The sequence below is a fragment of the Porites lutea genome, chromosome 4 (genome assembly GCF_958299795.1).
Source record: "Porites lutea chromosome 4, jaPorLute2.1, whole genome shotgun sequence".
NCBI classification, from domain to species: Eukaryota; Metazoa; Cnidaria; class Anthozoa; order Scleractinia; family Poritidae; genus Porites; species Porites lutea.
Window position 1 is genome coordinate 47,520,158 of NC_133204.1, and position 18,014 is coordinate 47,538,171.

The 18,014-nt window shown below is 38.6% G+C and overlaps 2 protein-coding genes across 2 annotated transcripts in view; one reads left to right on the forward strand and one right to left on the reverse strand.

Moving 5' to 3' along the window:
- Nucleotides 1–14,844: 14,844 nt before the first annotated feature.
- Nucleotides 14,845–17,163, forward strand: LOC140933865 (uncharacterized). Its single transcript, XM_073383528.1, has 2 exons — nt 14,845–15,493; nt 15,886–17,163. The coding sequence occupies exons 1-2, from the start codon at nt 14,910–14,912 to the stop codon at nt 17,090–17,092; spliced, it is 1,791 nt and encodes a 596-aa protein (XP_073239629.1). The 5' UTR covers nt 14,845–14,909; the 3' UTR covers nt 17,093–17,163.
- Nucleotides 17,164–17,275: 112 nt separating this feature from the next.
- LOC140933866 (uncharacterized) overlaps nt 17,276–18,014 on the reverse strand; it is a 1,262-nt gene continuing 523 nt past the window's right edge. The window contains exons 1-2 of the mRNA XM_073383529.1: nt 17,934–18,014; nt 17,276–17,480 (exon numbers count right to left, since the gene is read on the reverse strand). The exon at nt 17,934–18,014 is cut by the window's right edge and continues 523 nt beyond it. Of these exons, the coding sequence (XP_073239630.1) occupies nt 17,281–17,480; nt 17,934–18,014 (281 nt within the window). The 3' untranslated portion in view covers nt 17,276–17,280. The remainder of the gene's footprint in view (nt 17,481–17,933) is intronic.

Below are 18,014 nucleotides of genomic sequence, written 5' to 3' on the forward strand. Positions count from 1 at the left end.
GAAGGGCAAATGTGAAAAGTTATGGAAAAATGAGAGAATGTTGGATTTAAGGTAGTTAAAAATTAAAATTTGAAGAGAATAATTAATAGATAAAAGACCAGGCATTCCGCCACCACAACAAGATGGCCCTGAGCCAATTCAGAGCGGACTAACTGGCTTACGTGTAATTACCCTTTTCTATCCTTCTTTCTTTCATTTTCAATTCAACCCCAATTCCCCCAAAATTTAAACTGTAATCTCCCCTTAAAATACTAACAGGGACATAACCCTGGGCTTCAGAGCCAATATTCTGGCCTCTAAACGGTTATACAGTACCCAGGAATTGCATAAAACGTATTTTCAGACGCAACTGCAAACGTCTGGCGTTAAAATGAAGTGTCTCTGAACGTGAGACTCTATATCTTTCTAATCGAAGGCAACCGGTAAAACTTGGAAACGTTTCGCATTCGACAGGGCAGGATGTAACGGCTGGAATTCTCCAAGGATCCGTACTTGGCCCTGTTCTATTTAAATATTTATGAAAGATCTCGTTTACGTGATAAAACGAAGCAACCTATCGACTTACGCAGGTGACAGATATTCTTTGTCGTTAAGGATCCTTTGATAGTCCGAGAAACCGGTACACTCTGACTTATCATAACTAGTAGATATAAATGGTTTTTGGAAAGTGGCATGAAACTGAGAAACCTGCATTCTAAATACCAGGTTATGGTGATGACACCTGACATTTCTGCAAAAGAGTTAAGCTAAAAACTGGTAAAAAGTAAATGAAAGAGCCGTTCGGTTTGTTTTTAGCGAGTAGACAGGCACACTATATATGAAGAACTTTTTCAAGCTTTTGGGTCCGGAAGAACCCTGATGGAGCAAAGATTGCATAAAATCCTCTGTTCGGTTTATAAACTAGTAAATCATGAAACAAACCCGGAGTGTTTGAATGAGTTAATCTCATCAAGAGAAACAACATATACCTTGAGAGGAAAGGACAATTCTACTTATTTTAATAGTATCTACGAATCGTCCTTTAATCGACTTTGTGATACTTTTTGATAGTATTGTTAAGTTTGATTGTAAATAGCTTTTGTACAGTGTCTTATTTATTTTTATCACATATTCTACTTATTCTATTTGCAGTGGCATACCTGAAAATAAACTGGTGAAGTTTTTCTTTTACTGAGACTAATCCATATCGCTAAGGCCTGTTTTAAGAGGGTCTGAGTGGGGGGGTCCACTTGTCGGTTGTCGGTTAAAATTTAGTTACTTTGTCGATAGTCGGTTAAAAATTTCGATCTTTGTCGGGTGTCGGTTAATCTCAGTTAATAAGTAAAAATGCATATTAATTATTAATATTTGTTATGTGTTTCAATCAGTTTCAAGACTTTGATCCCTATAAAACATGTAAAACTTGTAAAAATGAATCATTTGATTGAACTTAAACTTCATTATGCAACATGATAGTGTATTTCACCAAAGCGTTTATTGCAAATGCGAACTTGGTTTCCCTGTTGATCACAGGGCACTATAAAAAGTAATGAAGAGAGGTTAATTGGACACAGAGGGAAACGCCCAGTCTAACCTTTTGGATACGTAAATTATTTTTGGTGAAAAACTGCAAGGGGTGACAGGTTGCACATCTATACCGGCGTGAAAGACCTTTAATATTTTGGCTCCAACAAGCATGTTCTTTGCTATGGTTTTCCTTTCTTTCAGGAAATAATTAAGGGGTGGTTCTTTAAAAAATTAGCAAAGTAGCGGTTGGTTTTGTATGAGATTCCACTTTTCCATTAAAGCTTCTTTTACGACCAGAAGAGAGTTACAGTGTACTGCGCAAGCGCGACCAGTAAAAAAAGTACAATCACGTCGTCCTGCAATCCACAAGCTTCAGCAGGTATAATGCACCTATCAATGTAATGCCGTCGGGGAGGGAGGCAGAGCGTAGGGTGGAGATTTGACTTTTTTCAAAAATTTGCAATCAAATTCCCTGCCCACGGGCAAGTCATTCCAGTCAAATGCAACCAAATTTCCCCACCCTAGGCTTCACATTGCTGTCAATCCCAAGGCAGAACCCAAGAAAGGCACAATAAAAATATCTCCAAATAAAACTCTGCAATCTTCTATAAACGTTGCTGCATCACCAAAGATACATGTTCCTGTGACAGCTGCAATTATACGTTTTAACCATAATTGGTGTTACACTGCGTAGAATACATAAACCTTTAGGAGAAAGTCCACATTTTGTAAGTTTAAATATACCGTTCTTAATAAAGGGTACAAAAAAAGTCAGTTTCGTAAGTTTACACTGATTGTAGCGAATGAGCCATACACTTATCAATTGTGCTTGCAAAAATCGACTTGGTTTCTCTTTACTTTCGTTTATTTTGATTCCACAGTATTTTAAGAGGTTCAATTGATCAAAAACACGCTAAAACAAACGAAATTTGAAGACAAAACAGTGAAATTCACTCAGCCTTCGCTTGTTCTCATTGACCTCCATGACTTCCTGATCTTTTCAAACCGTATGGCGCATGCGTGAAGCGTGGAAGTGGGAAACAGATGTTCCGTCGCAGTCTTTTTCGCCCAAGTCGGCAGTCAAATATCTCCACGTCGGGCGAAGAAAGATTCAAATATCCCCTCCCCCGGGAGAACAAGATCAGTCAAATGCCCTACCCCAGGGCCAACAAAGACAAGCAAATCCCCACCCCATACCCTGCCCCCCCCCCCCCCGCCCCGCCGGCTTTACATTGATAGGTGCATAAATCCACTGTTTAAGCGATTTTTGAAGTCCTTTGTTTTTTCTTATCCTCGTAAATCCAGGTATCGTTGCTTTTTTCTCGTAACAAGCGATGTTGATTGAAAATTCGACTAAAAGTGTACTGTGAAAGGTTTGAACCCAGGAGTCATTTCAAAAGTAGGTTGAGTTTGATCGTCCGGGTAAACGTAGTCCTGAATAGGACTGTTGTTGTTGACAGTGACTGACGTTTCGACAACCTGTGCGGTAGTCATCTTCAGAGTCAAAGTGAGTTGTATTACGTCAGTTGATATTATTATACTCTGGTTATTGATCTGATTGGTCAATTACGTCGCGACGTTATTGATCGTCTGTCAGTTAAGCCGTGATGTTATTGGCTATGAAGACTAAAAGTATACTATAATGAATTGTTTTTACTGCGAAGAATGACAACAGCTGTGGAGGCCGAGCGAGCGAACTCGTAACTGAGAAATTTATTTGTACGTATTTAGGTAAGGCAAATCATATATCTTTAATATAGAGGACATAAACTTTATATGGGAAACAGCTATCACATCAGAATGTCTCTTTTTCCAAATCTAAACTCTGACAGACACTCGGACTCGGTCACCTCATTCAGGTTGAAAGTTGAATAATCTTTGTTCGAAAAGCAGGTGTTCTTCCATTCGAAAAAGTCAGACAACACAAAAAATTCTCCATCGTCGATGAAATTAGACGTACGGCTTAAAAATTAGACCTCGCATTGTTTTAAAAGACGCCATTGCGAAAAACTTTGTTGCGAACGAACATCACAGTTTTACATTTGTGTTTACATTCAGTGTCGTCGTCGTCGACCTACCGACCGATTGCATCTTAAGTTTCCTTTTTCCTACCGAAACTGACGTTCTCGTTCCAGTCTTTTCCCAGTCAACAGACGTCGTCGTCGTGAACTTCGTCGTGGTTCTTAAGTTCCCTATTGTGTCAAGAAAAGCAACATTTCTTTTCCTTCCTTGCTCGGTTTTGTTTCAGGAGCGCGGACTTCGGTTTCTGTGAGTTCCATTTATGATTGCAATTTGTCTTTCAAATTGTGTTGGTAGCCTCTGTACATTATCAACCATCAAGCGTTCTTTTGAATTTTGAAACACTTTCCTCAAACTCTTTTGACAAATCGGTGGGTGACAAGCCGCAAAATGTGTGCTGGAAGGTTTCCGTAGTCTTTACATCAAGGATAACTTTTTCGTTTAATCTTGTGCCTTTGTATACAACTGTGTCTAAAAACATTGTCTCAGTGAATTTCGGTGGTGAATTTAATAATAGGATCATGCAAGTTTGCTTCTTCGAAGAAAGTTACGATGTCTGGTTTAAAGACGGTTTAGCTGCTTAGACTTTGTGTTTCAATATATGACATGAAAATGTTGGCAGAGGAAACTGCTGTCTTTGTGCCCATCGCGGTACGGTGGGTTTGGAGGTAGAGCTTTCCATTGAACGGGAAAGAATTTTCTTTGATGATTAATTTAAGCATTTGTCGCATATAATGTTTAGGACTAGGCGGGTTGTAGAAATTTTTGGCGTACGCTCTGCAAACCGATTTCAATATCCTCGTTTTGTGGTACTGACTTGTAAAAAGACTTGTGACGTGGTATCTTGGGTTACTTCCTAGAAAGGTAGGAAAAATACAATATACTCTTCTTTCTGAAAAAAATATAGACAATGTCGGTCCATGTCGGTAGTCGGTTAATAATTTTCCTGTCGGTAGTCGGTAATTTTTTGCGCGTTTTGTCGGTAGTCGGTAATATTTTTTGCCCTTTGTCGCTAGTCGGTTAACCCCATTCACACCCTCTTTTAAACGTCGTGCTACTGCCGTGCTAAGCTGGCTCGACTGTAGCTCGACTGCAGCAAGACAATAGCACGACTTGGTTTCAGATGTCGAATTTAATTCAGTCGAATAGAACCGCTGTTGCCGAAAACAAAACACAAAAGAGTAGTAAAGAAACAGTTTAGCAAACTTTTAATAGTGTATTTACAATGTATGAATAGAGTTCGGCTCGGGGTACAGCGGTAGCACCAAACGTCGCGCTACTGCCGTGCTTTAGTCGAATTTTTGAGTTCGGTACAGCAGTAGCACGACGCTTGTAACGGTGCTGTATGTTCCATTGTATTGTATTGTAAACCCCAACACTGTGCTTTGACTAGCAATTTCGTTCCCAGGGACCCTTTCTTTTGAAGTACAGAACGCTAAAAACAGGCTAAGTGCTTTTGTTAGTAGTTGTTTTCAATCTAACTGAGAAGCAGGCCGAGAGTGTTAGGAGTGATTTGGCTGATTGGCTCCCAGATGTTTTCGTGTCGTCCCTTCTTGTGAGCCTGAAGCTGGCTAGTCATGATCATGCATAATAAATAGTCACGAGATCTCTTTGTATACAAACACGCGCTTTTGAACGAGAACGTGGTATTCATGTGACGCAAACCTACGCAATTTATCAGTGACTGATTAAATGAAGAATTTATGAAGTTAAAAACCAATAGCTCTACACCCAGTCTGTACGTAAAGATGTGCGAAAATGTAGATTTATGTAAGTCAGATCAGATATCGATGCGGTCAGGTGTGTATTTTCGTTTTATATTCTCTCGTAGTCAACGATACGTAAAAAATTGACTATAGTACACTGTCATTTTTGTAAACTTCAGTTGTAAACGTACAAACGACCCTATTAACTGTCGCCCTCGAGGCATTGACTATTGCCACAGTAGTTTCGACAATAATTTGTTTATCAACGGTAATCTTGCTGAAATGCTTAACATATTATGACAAAGTATTGATACCGTTTCAGTAATTACTATTGCGATTGTTGTTTATAAAGATGTGAGTCACAAGCGAAAGAGCTGAGCACGTTGGGTGTTACGAAAACTAAGACCCTTGAAAACTAAGACCTAAGACCTAAGACCCTTCTTAGTTTTCGAGATTACGAAAACTAAGACCCCCTAAAATCGAATCCGTCGAAATATAAAGTCAAATTGTAACCGAAATAGGTCTGATCTGTCAAATTATGTCATGTTCGAGGTCCGTGTGGTTTTCGTCCATTTGATTTTTATTCCAAATTGAAAACTGAAAATCAAAAATTCCCAATCGTGATTTTCAATGTTTGATTCCTCAAGAATTGAAAATCACAAATTTACAATCTCAATTGTCAATTTTTGTTTCTAAGAAACATAAAATTGAAGAACAATTTTCAATGTTTCGAAAATCAAAAATTGAAAATTGAAAATGGTCAGTTGGTGGTATTTATTTCTTGTTTTTAAGGAAAAGGAAAACTAAACGATAATCTTCAATTTTGAGATTTTTGGTTGATACCGAAGTTAAAATTGTATTTTGAATTTCCTATTCCCTAAATTCAATCTTATTAAAAATTCAAACTTGACAAAGCAATTTCATGTGTAAAGAAACTGTGGCAAACAGAAATAATGCTGGTGAAATCCAAAATGAAAACCGTTTTTTGATTTTCCTATTTATGAAAAACAAAAATTGCCAACCGACTAAAATTACCTGTCACGGGAGGGGAGAGTAAAAGCGGAAGTGACGCGACTGCAAAGAAGATGGCGGTAGTCTTGTAGTGAATGTTCCATGTCTTCAGTCGTCGAGCCGTCTCTGGGGGAAATGTTACGCCAACAGCAATCCAAAGCTTGCCTGTATCATGGCCGAGACATTTTCAAAGAAATGATCTGAATGTTTTTTTACTGATAAGTATGCTTTTGTTGTAACCTTGCAGCATATACCTACGCAACGCAGCCGGGTAGAGCGTTTCAGATCGGCTGTGAAGTGCGGCCGGACTGCGGACTGTGGACTACGGACCACGGACTGCGGACTACGGACCACGGACTGCGGACTGGGTATATATAAAACACGGACCAGGTATAAAATTCGAACTACGTGCTATGTTTTTAGTTTGATAATATTGTCATTCGACCCTAACCATATATAACTCCTTTAATGTTGTTGTTAAAGTGAAGGAATTTTGGCTCTAACAAGAAAATCTTTAGTCTACGAGTAGTCCCCCATTTTTCCTCAGGGAGAGTAGAGCGTGTGAAACGCGAGCGGGCGTGAAAATCACCCCACGCGAGAAAAGGCGACACGCGGCGGGGAGAGAGTCCTTTTCTCGCGTGGGGTGATTTTCACGCGCTATCGCGTTTGGCTCGCTCTACTATCCCTGAGGAAAAATGGGGGTCTACTCGTAGTCTAGAAAAATCTTTAAAGACTTTTCCTTCCGATAAGAACCAATGGGGGCGTGGAGATATATTTGCGCGAGTGTTTTTTTGCCCGTAATAACGTGCCAGTGTTTCATTAGAATCTTTTTGAGATTCGAAGTTGCAGGATAGAACGTCGTTACAAACGGCAAAATCTTTTGTTTTGGGTTTATTATCCATGGTTTATTTTACAAAGCCGCATTGCGCGATTCGAAGCGCAATTCGAGTTCGGCTAGGATTGTTTCCACAAGGTAGTGAGGGTAGCCTCGTTCTGTAAGACGTGTTAAAAACTCATTCCTCTTTAACTCCAGTTATCGGGAATTATTCCTTAACCGAGTTCGTTCTGAGTAAGTGCAAGGCTATACCATATACGAAGCCCTTTTTAACGATGAGAGGTCAAAATGAGAAGAAATTCGCATATTAAAACGTTTCTGTCGGCTCAAATAATGTGTTTAAATCGAATGAATCGTGGTCCTTTAAAAACTTTAGTGGTCAAGGAAAACAATCTGTTTTGATGACAGTTCGTCAGTGTAAATTTTATTGTTGAGTGGAAAGAGTTCGCGAAATCAATAAAGTTGTTGATTTCGGTCTCATGAAGAGTCCACACTGAGAATATGTCATCAAAAAATTTCTTCCAGCCGGAGAAATGGCTGTAAGGGCTCGCATGTAGTAGTTGTTTCTCAACGTGAGCCATGAAAATGACCGAGAAAGCAGCCGCCATTTTGGTGGCCATTGTAATGCCGTGAGTCTCTACGTAGTGTTTGTCGGTGAATTTGAATTAGTTTTCTGTTAAGATCACCCGCATTAAGTCTCCCAAATATGAAGTAAGGATAGGTAACTTTGACTGATAATGTTCTTCGTAATGGTGACAGACGATTGCGATTCCCAGTCTTCTTGGGAAATGCTAGTGCATAGAGAACACACGTTTAACGTAGCTTAAATTGCTTCATCTAGAAGAGGCGTGTTTTCGATGATATCACTTTTGTGCGGCAGTGTCCTCGATGTAAGACTCTTGTTTTTGCGCGATTGGCCTGGTAAAAGCGAGTCCACAAAACTAGAAATGCGTTCTTTGGGACCACCGCTACCAGAGACGATTGGTGTGCCTGCAGGAATAGTTTTATGTATTTTGACCAGCATGTAAAACGCTGGTATTCTTGGTGATTTTGGCCAAAACTGAGCCACTTGTTTGAGCAATGATGCCCGTTTGTGAAAAGAGCGTTTATAGTTGAAGGCCTACTCTGGGACCTTAACTCGCCTTAACTCGCCCTAACTCGCGACTTGAGATTATGTTCAAATTCCCTTATCTCGCCTTAACTCGCATTATCTCGCACAAACTCGCCCAATCTCGCCACTGCCAAGTGGATACCAATTTTAATATCTCATCCTACTCTCAGTGCAATTTCACAATTACTCCATAAAGGGAAGACGCCAAAGAATACAAATTTCAAAAGTTTAAAAGATAGTGATTTTTAAGGAAAACAGGGTTTTTACCTTTAAAAAAATATGTAATTGACCAATCCCATCCTTCTGGAATTTCCAATAGCCTCTGTGGTAAGGGTATTTCACCACTAAAGATTCGATGAGGTTTTTCTTACTTAACATTGTCATGCCTTGGAGTCACAACTGGACTGTCAATGGAACTACCAGGAACAGCCTGAACATGCACTTACTCGTTGCCTAATGAAAAGGCTTCAATGCTAAGCATGGTAGAAATTCCAGAGGCATGGGGTCACAGGGTCTAACAAATCCCACATTCACTGTTTGTGTTTTGGTCCACAAAGTAAGTGACATTAACTAAAAGCACAAACAGTGAATCCATGAAAAAGTTTTCATAAAATAGTTTAAGGTTTAGTCTTACACTTCTACGCAAGACAAAGAAACACTCTAAATTCAAGATTGCTTTGAATCTCTCAATTGAAGAAAAAAATATTTTCCTATGATTTGTTTCTAATTTTTGGCTTAAAATAAGAAATCTCGAATTTAGAGTGAAATACAAAAACATAATACCAGAATATCAAATTTTTAGTTTTAAGCTGGTTAATGATTTTCAAAAAAAGTTTACTTGTGATGGAAAGTTTAATTACTTTGCAAATATAATGCATGCAAGCTGTTTATGACATATGAAGAGTAGTAGCATACGTATCATCTTATAATCTGATGAAGCTTAATGAGGATTCCAGCTGACAATCATCAATGAAAGGCTAGGATGTAGCCAGAATCGAGAATCCTTTAAAAAGTCCAACATACTGGTTGCAGTCCATATTTCTTATAAATAATTCTTATAAATAATTCTTGTAAATTTTACCTCGCACTAGAAGATCTGTACATTGGTTCAACGTGACATCCTGTATGGCCTACATTGTAGTCAGACTGGCAACCATAACCCAGGCATTATTCAGAAGACTTGTTACATTTAGCCCTTAGCTGAATAAAGGATTGCTAAAAGTACAGTATTTTGCATTGATAGCCAACTTCGTTCGCCATCTTTGAAATTACCCAGAAGTATACTGGTAACTCGTGTCTTCCCAGGGCCCTCTCGCTCAGCCTATTGTCCTCGATATGCATTCTGGGTAATTTTCAAGATGGACGGGAAAACTTCTGAAGAAAAGGAGGAGAACTCGTGCAAAACTTTTGATGTTTAATTCGAGAAGTTTCAAAATGTATCACATGCAGGTAAGCTAAGCTAAAGCCTTTTACCCTTGCAACGTTAACTCTATAAGAGCCTTGTTGATCCCAGTCCACTGGCAAGTTTTAGGTTGGAAGCTTCAATGTGGCGTACGTGACATGAAAACACGTACAAAACGCCTGAGCCGGTGATCATTTTGTAAAAATGCGAAGCAGGAAAGATTCATCAGTGACAACTCTTAAGAGTTTGGAAGACAAAGCCGATAGTAGAGAGTGTTTTCTTGTTAATCAAGTTAAATAAGGTATAGTCCTCTGCACAACTATAAACACTTTCTGACATTTTGTAAAAAATAAGTAAGCCTGAACAGAAAATATGGTCATTTATTTTTTGCTGTTTTGCTAGGCTAAGAATGATCAAGAGTTTACTATCAAGTTAGCTTGATCCTCCTTTTCTTTTGTAGAAATCAAGGTGTCTCTCACAGGATTGTCCAAGTTTAAGAAGAAGGGTTTCTAAAATATGGGAACTGCTGTCTTGGCGAAAAGGCATCAGCCTTCATTTGCAAGAAATTAGAATAGATTATCCGAGGAAACGAAAGGCAATCATTTCTGGCAGTGAAAACAAACAATTGAGCTGGACTCCAAGGGAAACCATCAGTGAAGTGGAGAGAATGGATCAAATGGAAGACTTAAGATAAGTCGTAATTTTCAAGGAGAAAGAAATTTCATTTCATTTCAGTAAAATTGATTGTGGCATAAAAATTTCCTCAGCTGAGTTGTAATTCGTCAGCTTCCCCGGTTTTTTATACTAGTTCTTTGAAGAACATTGACACAGACTGCAATTTTTTTTTTTTTCAATTCTGGAGTTAGTGATAACAATTGATGACATGTCATGTGATACCTATTATGCTCACCTGCCTATTAAAACATAGTTTTATTGATTTAAAAAAACAAACAAAATAAAATAAAATATCATACCTGTGCTTATACTACAGCTACATTTTTTTTATCAATTCATGATTGTTTTGTTTTCATTTTTTTTTCCTCACTACGGGTAATTTATTACTCTGCCAAATAATTATATAGCTTTAATAAATAATATATGATGATGACACTGATTATTATTATGATACAGCCACCAAATGGTCTAGTTTGGAGTCTAAATACTATAAAATTAATAAAGAACAGGACTCCATATCACCAGCATATCCATACTTAAGCTTGTCCAATTAGGAAAATATTTCCGTAATAAATTTAAACAAGATTTGGCTTCATTCAACTTTGGAGCTCATCTGAAATTTTTGGTTTAATTTTTTCGTAATTGGACAACATGGAGCCTACCATATATATAAGACATACAAAGATTCCAAGGCATCTTTATATTTCTGTTACTAAAGCATATTATAAGATGGATCATTTTCCCTTAACTCGCCTTAACTCGCCTTAACTCGCACAAACTCGCAACTAATAGGCGAGCTCAATTTTTCCTTATCTCGCCTTAACTCGCCTAAACTCGCATTAGCTCGCACAATCTCGCGGCGAGTTAAGGTCCCAGAGTAGGCCTAGTTGATATCACTTTTGTGGCTGTTTCGGATACAATCGGTTTATCTTAGATTTCCATCCCGTCCTGCTATTAAAGTTTATTTAAACAGTTCTTATCAAGACTCTGCGGCTATCATTGATTGTTAAAGCCTAAATCCCTTCACTTTAACAACAACAAAGGAGTTATACACGGTCAGGGTCGAGTGACAAAAGTTAGTTTACGCAACAGGATGACAGAAAGAAGAGGACGGCAAAAGGCTTGTGTGTGACAAACGTGACAGGGCTATTAATTGCGTGTTTTGTCGTGATCTTCACTTCACATTAACGTTTTCTGGTGTTTTACAGAAAGACCTGTTTAAAGGAAGGTGATGTTTGGCGGAAAGTTTTTTCAAACAAAATTATTGTCACTCTTATCACACAAGGTTTGACGTCTTCTTTCTTCTCCCGTTCTGTTGCGTAAGTTCACTAATTATCATTACACTAAGATATAGTAAGAAATTCGCATTTTATACCTGGTCCGTGTTTTACATATACCCAGTCCACTGTACGTGGTCCGCAGTCCGCAGTCCGCAGTCCGCAGTCCGCAGTCCACCGTCTATCTTTTATACTGCCCGATCTGAAACGCTTTACCCTGCGTAGAGTAATGCTGCAAGGTTACAACAAAAGCATACTTATCAGTGGAAAAACGTTAACTTTCAGCTTAATTCTTTGAAAACGTGTCGGCTATGATACAGGCAGGCTTTGGCTTCCTGTTGGCGTAACATTTCCGCTAGAGACAGCTTGACGGAGATATGCACACCGAACACTTCCTTCTCGGCCATAATACAGGCAAGCTTTGGATTGCTGTTGGCGTAACATTTCCCCCAGAGACGGCTCGACGAAGACACGGAACGTTCACTACAAGACTACCGCCATCTTCTTCGCAGTCGCGCCACTTCCGCTTTTACTCTCCCCTCCCGTGACAGGTAATTTTAGACGGTTGGCAATTTTTGTTTTTCATAAATAGGAAAATCAAAAACGGTTTTCATTTTGGATTTCACCAGCATTAATTCTGTCTCCCGCAGTTTCTTTACACATGAAATTGCTTTGTCAAGTTTGATTTTTAATAAGATTGAATTTAGGGAACAGGAAATTCAAAATACAATTTTAACTTCGGTACCAACCAAAAATCTCAAAATTGAAGATTATCGTTTAGTTTTCCTTTTCCTTTTAAAAACAAGAAATAAAAACCACCAACTGACCATTTTCAATTTTCAATTTTTGATTTTCAAAACATTGAAAATTGTTTCTCAATTTTATGTTTCTTAGAAACAAAAATTGACAATTGAGATTGTAAATTTGTGATTTTCAATTCTTGAGGAATCAAACATCGAAAATCACGATTGTGAATTTTTGATTTTCAATTTTCAATTTGAATAAAAATCAAATGGACGAAAACCACACGGACCGGATATACCTGCGTACGTACGATTTACAAACAAAGAAATCTATTATCCTTTGTATTAGTTAGCATTGTCGAACGTGCTCAAGAAACTTTTTCAGTTCTAGTCAACGTGTCATCGTGTTAAGATCAAAGTAAGGCTCAACGTCAACGCTGTGAAATCCCTAAAGCGAACACAGAAGTAAGTCTTTTCACTTTCTGCATTATATGTTACGTTTTATAAAGCCTTTTTTGCATCGTATCAGTAATGAAATCCAAAGTTTGTTTTCGTAGTTTTAAGGTAGTTTCTAGTTAATCTAACTATAGTTTTCGCTGTATTTATTTCTTAGTTTTCGAAACCGCTTTGTACATCGTTTTCTTCGTCTACACCGCCTAATCATCGCTTCGCTTCACATCGTTTCTTTTCAACATTGTTAACGTCTCATCGCTTCGGTTCAATAAACTTTGTTTACATCCTTATCGTCGTGATCATCATTATTGTAGCGAAACTTCTTAAAGCGCGTCAAGAATTTTCTGTCTTTACGTGGGATTATTAAAACGATCATCCTGTGAGTAACTTTTCGAGCTCACAGCATCTCCATATGCAAAGCCCTTCTTAACGCTGAGAGGGTAAAATGAGGAGAAATGCGTATTTTGAAACGTTTCTGTCGGCTTCGGGTCTCAAAATGTGTTTGAATGAATCTTGGTCCTTTAAAAACTTCAGTGTCAAGGAAAACAATCTGTTTTGATGACAGCTCGGGTGTAAAATTTATTGTTGTGCGGAAAGAGCTCGTGAAATGATTAAAGTTGTTGATTTCGGTTTCAGGAAGAGTCCACACTGGGAATATGCCTAAATCTCTTACAGCGAAATGGTTTGTAAGGGCTCGCATGTAGTAGTTGTTTATCAAAGTGAGCCATGAAAAATGACCGAGAAAGCGTGAACCGCTATTTTGGTGCCCATTGCAAGTGCCGTGTGTCTGTACGTAGTGTTTGCAGTTGAATTTGAATTAGTTTTCTCTTAAGATAGGTCGCATTACGTCCTCCAAATATGTATGAAGTAGGGATAGGTAAATTTGACTGATAACGCTTTTCGTAATGGCGACAAACGATTTCGATTTCCTCTTCTTGGGGAATGTTAGTGCAGAGGGAACACATGTCCAACGTAGCTCAAATTGCTTCACCTGGAAGTGTGTAGTGTCCATGATGTAAGACTCTTATTTTTGCGCGATTGGTCTTTTAAAAGCGAGTGCGAGTGCGATCTGTGGCGGCCACCGCTACCAGAGACGACTGGTCTGCCGACAGGAAGAGTTTTATGTATTTTGGTCATCGTGAAAAACTATGGTATTCCTGGTGATTTTGGCCCAAACTGAGCCTCTTGTAAGTCATTTGTCATTTCATTATAATTGTTATGATTTCTGTGGCTGTTTCGGCCGATACAATCGGTTCATCTTAGATTCCAAAACCGGTCTTGCTATTTAAACAGGTCTTATCAAGACGCTACAGCTACCATTGATTGTTAGAACGTGAACATCACATTGAAGGGTTTATACACGGTTAGGGTCGAGTGACAATATTATTAGACTAAAACATAGACCTGCCCACAAGTCGAGCTCAATTTTTTTTCCCGAGCGCGAAGCGCGAGCGGTAGATTTTTTAAGTTTTCTGCGGCAAGCGAGCGAGAGAGCGAGAACCGGAAATGAGAAGCGAAGGACTTTGAGAAAGTCTCACTAAAACAGCATGTAGTTCGCATTTTATACCAGGTCCGTGTTTTTTATATTCCGTGGTCCGCAGCTCGCAGTTTATACTGCCGATCCGAAACGCTCTACCCTGCGTAGAGTACGCGTGCTAGACGATCCGCTTCTTCTAACAATTTGCAGACATACATTATCAATATTGTGGCTTTAAGAAGAGGATGAAAGCTATTGACTACCTACGTATAATTGTACACTGAAAATATGCCTTACCCCTATAATTTTGGTTGTTTATTCTTAAAGTCATAAAATTGGGGTCGGGAGGTGGACTCTTTGTAGACTTCTTTTCTCGCCATTTTAAAACATCCATCTCCAGTGGAAAGCCAATTTCATGATTTAAAGGATAAACAACAAAATTAAAGACCAATAGGGGTAAGGCATATTTTCAGTGTACAATAGATACGTAGGAAGTCTATGGCTTTGGTCCTCTTTTTAAAGCGAGTCTTCAAATTGTTAGCGGATCGTAGATCAGTACGCGTATGATAGTAGTTTTTGTTTGTCTCACAGATTATAGTCTTCAAACGGTCGTAATAGGGTCCTTTCGATATTTTTGACCGCGCACTCCTGAGAACTAGGTAGTCGCATGTAAGCGAGGCTTAGAGGACACAAGATGGCTGACTCTGCTGCAGGCAGTTTTCACTGTAAACCGGTTCCTTGGTTAAAAGAATACTTAAAACAAAGGGGCATTCAAAGCTCAGGAAAACGTAAGGTTGAACTGGTAGAACTTTGTGAGAAAAGTGAGGAGATGAAAGTCCCAAAAATTGCTGAAGAGGAAGCACCAGTCGATCCAAGAGTTTCTATGAAAGAGCAACTGAAAACCGATGAGGGAGATCTCGCAAATCCGTTGGATAACGAAAACCGTGTTTTTTCCCAATGGACCAAAAACTTTACTGACGTACCGGACTTTAGATTCCCCGATCTTTTTAATTACCTGGTGGGTAAAGATCCCGTATACAACAGCGAAAGCCTAAAAAGTTACAAATCTTTATTGGGGTACAAATTATTTTTTGATGGACATGTGGAAGAACTTTGGTATCATCCACCTCAACCCAATAGTAATTACAGTTATTTTAAGTTTGCTGTAAAGCCAACTGAAAAATCCAAGACTGATGATGGTTCAGCAACATACAGAGGGTTTTTCATTTTAAAGAAGGATGGAAGTGTCAATTCAGCCTACTGCTTATGCAAAGGAGGGTATGTATTTTCTTCTTTTGATTTCTGAAGCCTGTCTATGTGCTTGATATTCCATAAACATACGTTTGAGAATCAAAACGTTTGGTCTTTTCGGTTGTTTTTCTCTGTGACAGGTTTTGTTTTATTCAGATTCGAAGGTTTATATTTTCCTTGTAGCAGTTGTAACATGAGTAAAAAGTAGATGCCTCCTGAATTGAAGATCTAAATCAATGGATGCATTATTTTAAGTCTCAAACCTTCTGGATCACTTATGACTTCAGCACTAAGTATTAAAACAGTGGTTCAAAGTCAGAATCTGTGAGCCTAGTAACTGAACTTATTGGCTACTTTACAGTCTATCAGTGTGAACAATGTGAGATACATATTTGTCATATTGGTCCTCCTTTAAACAGGGCAGATGGAGGTTGCCGGCACATAGCTGCAGCATTGTTTGATCTAGAAGCAAATGTGAGATTCAATGATCTCCAATCATGTACATCAGGACAGTGCATGTGGAAAAAGAGAGGAAAGAGAAATGAGGGAAGTTTGCCCATTCAGGACCTTCAAACGAGTGGTAGTTACGGTGTGACATTGAAAGACCCAATTCACCCAAGAGATTTTAATCCAATTTGTATTCCCTATAATGTGACTGAACTGGAACAAGATTTTAAAGCTGGGTTGCTGGAAACATGTCCTAGCTCTTCAGCTCTGCCTTTTTTATCTTCAACTAAAGGACCCAGGCATACAGAGGAAGAAGTCAGAGCTTTCATCAGCAGTGATGTTAATGTCTGTAAAGAAGAAAGTGTTCAAAGTGTACATGTATATTCAATGAATGATTACGCCAAAGTGTTTGTTTCTGTTAATACTGAGAAAGTGATGCCTACAGTTTCTAAAGAACTTGCAGTTGAATTCCTCGAGTCTATTCCATTTAATGAAGAGCAAGCAGAAATGATCAACAAGAAAACTGTCTATCAATCCCAGTCTCAATTTTGGTTTGATCAAAGGGCAGGAAGAATTACAGCTTCCTCATTTTACACTGTGTGCCACCTTAGAGAGAGCACAGACAGAAGAAACACTATTAAACATCTCATGAATTACTGTCCAATTGCTGAAGATGCCATGCCACGACAGTTGACATGGGGGCATGAAAAAGAAAAGCGAGCACTTAGTCTTTACATAAAAAAACAGAACAAAAATCATGAAAAGTTGTCAATAGAAAAAAGTGGACTCATTGTAAACACATTATGGCCCTTCTTAGGAGCCAGTCCTGATGGTATAAGGATTTGTGCTTGCTGCCAAAAGAAGTTAATTGAAGTTAAAAGCATGTATGCAAAAAGAAATCTCCCTCCACATGTTGCAGCTGAGGAGAACCTCATGCTTGTGGATGGCAAGTATGAAATTAAAAAAGAAACCAAATGGAACTACCAAATCCAGGGACTGATGGGGATAACAGGGATTCATCGCTGTGATCTAGTTATATATACCCTCAAAGGAATATTGATTGTAAACGTTAAGTTTGATAGTGATTTGTGGAATGAAATGCTCCAAAAGCTGAGAAACTTCTTCGTGGAGTATATAGTTCAGGAACTATTCCACCATGACATACTTAAGTCATTATAGAGTGACTGCCGTTAGATGCTGATTGTAAAAGTGAAGGTGCTTAAAATTAATAGTGTTTTTTGTCTGTGCTGGATTAGATACCACATAATTTTATTGATCTGTCTCTGGATACGTTTAATACATGTTTCATTTACCATTTACATACACTAAGTAGGTCTGCTTTTCTGCTCTCTGGACAAATGCGTCAGTCATTTGGCCAGTGGTGGTAGCAAATTACACAGAGCAGCACAAACACTTAGAATATTGTCTGCAGTGGGTAGCATTTGAAGAAGGAAGTTCCCTTGTAGAATTCTAAAGTCCTTAAGACGTCCAATAGCACGTTCAACGTGGATCCGAACACTTGCAATGGTACGGGTAGATTTTACTGCCTTTTTTGAAAGTTGCTTTCCTGTGTAAGAGGAGAAAAAAGGATTTTGAATGAAGTAAATGCCAATTCAAAAGGTACTGATAGTAAAGTACTTGCTTTTTTGGAAACCTTTTTTCCAAACAAAACCTGTACTAAATTATTGGATGGGTGGAAGTGGCAAACCACTGCCTCACACCAGCTCTTTCTGAATTTTCTGGATCCACCCCTGCTATGTAGACATGTTTGGAAGTTAGTAGAGACTACCTTTATCTTTGAGCAGTTCAACTTAACCCTATAATATAAAAAATATTCCTAAGAAACTTCTTCTGTTTAGTTAGAAAGATCCTTTTTACAAGCAACAAGTAATGGATGCTGTTATATCTGGTTTTTTTTTTTTTTTTTTTTTTTTTTACTTTGTCCAGGGAGACCTTCTCTTTTATCTTAGCATACCCTCTTCCACCCCTACCCCATTAGCTCCCTTTATTGGAAAGGTACCTTTGCAAAGTGGTGGGATATTAAGTGCAACTTTCTTTCTTGTAAGCAGATCTCTGATGTTGAACCCCTTGTCGGCCATAA